General features: G+C 38.1%; 1 protein-coding gene across 4 annotated transcripts in view; it reads left to right on the forward strand.

Annotated features, from left to right (window-relative positions):
• Positions 1 to 6,000, forward strand: part of TENM1 (teneurin transmembrane protein 1) — a 227,757-nt gene that overhangs the window by 78,345 nt on the left and 143,412 nt on the right. For all 4 annotated transcript variants that reach the window (XM_042825108.1, XM_042825109.1, XM_042825110.1 and 1 more), the window contains one exon: positions 3,881 to 4,121. In XM_042825108.1, the coding sequence (XP_042681042.1) occupies positions 3,881 to 4,121 (241 nt within the window). The remainder of the gene's footprint in view (positions 1 to 3,880; positions 4,122 to 6,000) is intronic.

Consider the following 6,000-nt stretch of genomic DNA (forward strand, 5'->3'; position numbering starts at 1 on the left):
ATTGGTTTGCAACTGAGTAGTACTGTACCCATAGAGTAGAAACCTACACTAACATCTCTGAGCACATGCTGCTATTTAGTTCATTAAATAATGACTTGCAAACTAATTTTTACTCAGCTGAGACATGCCTGGTAGAATAAAACATACCAGTAAGTAATGAATTTAGGAACTGAAAAAATGAAAATACTTTGAAAGTACTACAGGTTAGATGCAAACTTGTTAAGGTTCATTACTTTTTAATATGTTCTTTCTGATATACTTCACTTTGTCACAATGCAGGCTGTTGTAGTCTTGTCAGTGAATGATAAAACTGTTCAATTACTCTTTCTTACTTCATGGATCTGAGAAGTACTCTAAAGTATGCTTCAAAACTGTTAGGAAAATGGTTCCCAAAGTTCTGGCTTGTTTTCAAAAATAATTGCGTTGGGTAGTAGCTACAGTTTCTTATTTCATTTTTTTGCAAGGCTCTAAAACAATTCTGCTGCATCTTTAAGATAATGAAGGCATTTTATCCTCACTTTTGGGGAAAATGAGTAGATGTGAAGGCTTTTGTTGTCCGTTGGTTTGTGCCACAGAATGGCTGGTCAGTTGCCCTGATCAGAATGGCAGCCCAGCAGCCCAACAAGACCAAGAAAGGGAAGTTCCAAGTGGATGACCTTTCCTCTTGTTGTAGGAAAGAAATGCTTGCTTACTAGAAGAGAAAGATATGAATTGTGGTGTTCCCTGAAGGAAAAAGCAATAGCAGGAGAACTCAACAGCTAGAAAGGAGCTGTTTAGGTCTGCGCTCTTTAGCTGCAGAATGTTGAGCCTTGTTATTCCACTGCTACAAAGCGGGTTGTATTCAAAACTGATTAAGAGCAATCCAAAGGAATGATTCAGAGGTAAAGATGAAGAAACATTCAGGACATAACCAAACTCCTCCTATCAAGCTTAAAAGAAAGGACAGTGAGTGAAAATCCTTGAAATGAGAGTTCTCCTTTTTGTTATAGCTAGCATCAATACAGCATTCTCTCCTTTGGATCACATACGTTGACTTAGGGAGTTATCTCAGAAGAAAAAAGATGAACACATGAACACTTACTGAAGAATGAAAGAGAAATCCTTAAAAAGGGGGACTGAAAAGAAGTTTAAGTGAAGTTTGTGGAGTAGATGGGCAATGTGTGAGTTAAAGCAGATCCAGTATTCAACAGGGAAGTGCAAAGGGAGCAGAATGTCATATTTATGCATTTGGAAAACAGGAGAGTTCTAGACATGCTCTTGGACATGAGAGAACTCTTAAAAAAGATAGGAGAATAAACTTAAGTATTCTAAAGAACTCTTTTCTGACTGTATAGTAAGGAAATAAATAAAACCTAAGTTCATGTGCAGGTGGGAACAGTACAACTTTGACAGGAAGTCCATCTGTGAGGCCCAGGAGCACCTCTTGTTTGCATATTGCTCAGATGAGAATCTGATCTATAGGATATCGTTGTAAATGGAAACTGAGATGAAATTCTGTTTGTCATTGCATCTTTAGATTACTTCAAACTTCTACTCTGTCAATAAACACGTTGGGAACAATGTTATGTTTGCATAGCATACATAAACATTGTTGTCTAAAAAATTTTAAACGTTTTAAGCAATCATTAAAAATAAAAGCAGGTATTGTTGTGGATAGGTGGCATTATGCTGCAGAAGGATAAAAATTTACAGTTCAGTTAATTTCTGTATTGCTCTCATACACTGGAAACTTTGTGACTTTAGACAGATTAGTTTGTGTAGTTTCTCTTTTTAGGTATTCAAATAGTTTTCCAATTATTTTATTATTTTGCATTATTTTACAGAAATTATTTTACAGAACCTACTGTTTAGTCGGGGCCCTGCAGAATCGTGAGTGTGCAGGTTTAGATACAATGCTGTTTTATATTCCAAGCAACAGTGTTTGAGGTATAAAAATAAAGCTAATGAGATGTAGACTTAGTTTCAAGCAAAACAAAAATAAGTTTTCTAAATAGGGAAAATTAGGAAAGTCTGTAAAAGCTAATAGGAAACTCAGGCCAGATTCTCAGCTTGATGAATTCTCAGTGCTTCATTGAAGTAAAGGTCTAATGCGGGAAGACCTGTCTTCAAATCACCAAAATACTTCCGAATGTGAGGTTTTCTTTGACGCCAGTAGGTGCAGGAAAGGGTGACAAGTGTGATAATTAAAAAGGAATCTCCCAGGAAATCTGGTGCATTAATTTATTGTGAGAAATAGCACTGGGAGATGCTGCGTACCCCACCGACCAGAAATACTTTACGGTTCACAAAGCAGAACCAGCCTATTGCATGGAGCAAAGAAAAATATTAGCAAATGGTAGCTATTGACAGCACAGGGGCAGTAAAAGGGGAAGAAAGGAACTTAAAGGTGTGTTGCCATACTGATTCCACAGGTTTTTCCCATTTACCTAGAGAAGCAGTCACCTTGGATGCTCAACGTTTACCGCAGAGCTTTTGAAGCACCTTATAGCATCTATCTGTGTTTCCTGGCAGTGATTTTCTAACTGACAGGACAGCAGTAAGACCATTGAATTGTGTGTCACACAAACTATAGTGTGCATGGTAATCCTGCAAATCTTCTGTAGACTGGATGCAAGATTGAGAAAGTCACTGATCAAATACTTGAGGATGCTGGACATCAAATGATATATCCAAAATTTCGGTAGCTTCAATTCTAAAATAGCAGGATACAGGATTTACTGAGATTAATTATTATATGAAGGTGTCTTAGCAGATTATTTCAGAGCTCTGGACTGTTGACTCCAGTGATTTAATTTACTGAGGCCTCCAATTTTCTAATATGCTTAGAAATGCTTTTCTGGTATATGCAAACTAATATAGCAGTGTAAACCCTAATGCAACTGTAAGAATTCTGCCTTGATAAAAGATCAATGAAATTAAAAGGATTAAGCCTGGGCCAAATCCGTGACAGCTTTGCTTACCACAGCATAGAGAAGCTTATGTAGAGCACTGAACAACCTTGTTCCTCCAATTGGGGTAAATTGTGGCTGTCACAGAGGAAAAAAAGTGCTGTTTTTCTGCCAGCTACTCCAAGAAGGGAAGGGGCATGCTTTCATCCTTCACCTTGAAGACAAACTATGTCATAATTTCAGGAAAGCGCGTGTTGTAAATGGGTGGCAGCAGCAGTTCCTCGCAGGGAATTTTTTCAGGCTCGCATGGGGCAGGGCCACAGGTGTCCCCGCACCATGTCCCCATCACCCATCCCTGCCTGCTCTGCGGTGGGACCCCTGGGCTGCCCTGCCCACCTGCCTTCAGCTTCTGCAGGTAGGTGGGTCATTCAGACAGCCTGTGAGATGGCCTTCTCCCAGCCGTCATTTCACAAGTGCTGTGCCAAGGTAGGTGAAATGCGTTGACCTTATTTTATGGGAGGCATTTATTAGGTGGTAGGAATTATTCAGTTATTTCTCTCTTTATATGAAGTGCTGGGCTAATTCTTATATTGTGTCTGCGTCTTTCAGTGCTCTTCTTAGATGAGATTTATACCTCATGAAATCAAATGGTGTAGGTGCAGCAATTCAATGTCAACTTGATTTATTTATTTCCCCAAAAATCCTGGGACAAATTAAGTGAAAGTTATATCTTCTTTTTTTTTTTTTTTTCTTTTGTTGCTCTAACTACAGTGCTGAAGAGTGTGTCTGTATCTAATAGTCTTCATTTCAGTAGGGCTTTATATCTTAAATTATTTCACACTGCACTAACAGCTTACAGACACCTGAGTTAATGTGATCGGTCGCACAATTCTCGCAGTCCTTTAATCCCATTAAATCGTATATCATCCCCAATGCTCTCCCAGTGTTTTCCAAGCAGTAAGCTCCCGAGTTTCCTCTCTGTGTTGTTTCAGACATGCCAGGGAGCCCGCACAACCAGTTCACATTCAGACCTCTCCCACCACCGCCTCCGCCGCCACACGCGTGCACCTGCACCAGGAAACCACCGCCGGCGGCCGACTCTCTCCAGAGGAGATCAATGACGACCCGCAGCCAGCCCAGCCCTGCTGCCCCAACGCCCCCCACCAGCACACAGGATTCTGTGCATCTCCATAACAGCTGGGTCTTGAACAGCAACATACCGCTGGAAACCAGGTATGGACCGACCTGTTCTACACGGCTTATCCTAAATGTTAAAGAGGGAGGAGGTCTGATGCTGATGTGAGAAGATGAAGGACTGCATGATTACCATGCAAAAGCATTTTGATTTGAATCCATGTTGTGTAGCCATGTGTGTTTTTTTTTTTCACTTGATTCATCTAGCTTGATAGAGCTTGTAAAAGCATATGTTTTGCAAAGCTGGGGAAGAGACTGATTTTCTTAATTAGTGTAAATTATGACTTTGAAGGTGTGTGCAGCAAAGACTTGTGTTTATGTACTTGTATGACCATCCAACGTTCTCCCAGAGACATTTTGTAATCAGCAAGTAGAAGTTTTGTTTAATTGGTGATCTATGGCACTTCTGGTCTTGGTCCGTCTTCAGGCTTTGGCTTCCAGATGATAAGAAATAGTAGGAAATAATATTAAAATAATGTTTTCATCGAGGTGTATTTAAACATTTTATTGCACATACCTACAAAGAACACCATCTGATAATAGAGAAGTTATACAGGTCCAGGGCATTTATGGATCATGAAGAGCCCTACCTTTGGGAGCTGGCAGAAGGACAGTTCAATTTCGGGTTCAGACACGATTATTTATAAATAATATATTCTGAAAATAGTGGAAAGCAAGTATATCCCATGTCCAGCAAACCTGTGAATCAGTACTCAGCATTCTGCCTGCAGAACTACATGAACTGCTTCTTCTGTCATTTTGATCGTACGTTTTTTTATTCCTGGTAGGTATTACCTAATCTGTTGGCTTTCAGCAAATCTGTGTTTGATACTGAGCACAAACCCTTGATTTTCTACAATCTTTTTCCACTTCATTGTGAGCAGAGCACCGAGAAGTCTGGACTAGGGTTTCCTTTAGGTCTTGTAAAATTGTAGTTGGTGAAACACAGATAAATCTCTGACGTTTAGCCAATCTGATCAACAGAATGTAAGGTAATATGTAAAGAAGTGTTTTCTTGTCTATACACATATATCCAGTGTGTATTGCCATTTATCACAATTGTCACTGAGAACTGTATTTTCTCTTTTATAGAAATAAGTTTTTATTTTATTACATAATTTAATTTTAGTATACATCTTTAAACACTTAACTGCTGCTAATCACAACTGTCAAATTCGTTTTTTCCTTACTGAAAGGTTATTAAGTTGGGATTGAGAAATAAATTGATTCGTTTTACAGTCAGACTTTTTTTATTTGTTTTAAGGATAAATTACAAAAAGAGTGAAAGATGTTGGAAGCTTTCTGCCAAAAGGGAACACAAGGAAAATTTCATTAACTAGTCCCTCATCTCTGTGTGTTTCTTCAAAATAGAAATAGAAAGACAAGGATAATGTTATTTTTCAAATTCTTACATTTGAAAATCCTTCTTAACTACATTTATCAAATTTCAAAATAAAAAACTGTCATTTAAATTTGAGTCAAAAAAGAATATATTTATCTTATTGAACAAGAGTATTTCAGGAAAAAAAAAGCAATAAAGGAATAATAATGAAATAATATTCATTGAAGATAATAAAAAATACAAGTTTCAGATATTAAAACATCACTAAGTATCATTGAAATTCCATTACTCTTTAAATGTGCTTTAAAAAAATCAATATTCAAGAGATGGCTAGGTTCAGAGCTTCTGTTCACATAATCTTTATAAAGATAAATCCCTGTCTCTTGTGATGTAACAAGCTTATCTATCCATACCTTCTGCTATGTGAAAGGTTTTTCCCTAGGCATTCTGTGCCGAGTATCTTTTGGCTTCCTTCAGTCAACACTTAAGTAGATCTTAATTAGCCTTTCTGTATCCCCATTCACTATTTCCTCTTCAGACCTCCTTGCTGGGGAAAGTACTTTCCCATTCTGAATC

Source organism: Centrocercus urophasianus, unplaced genomic scaffold (genome assembly GCF_019232065.1).
Source record: "Centrocercus urophasianus isolate 14NV4802_14NV808 unplaced genomic scaffold, USGS_Curo_1.0 seq_24, whole genome shotgun sequence".
Taxonomy (NCBI): Eukaryota; Metazoa; Chordata; class Aves; order Galliformes; family Phasianidae; genus Centrocercus; species Centrocercus urophasianus.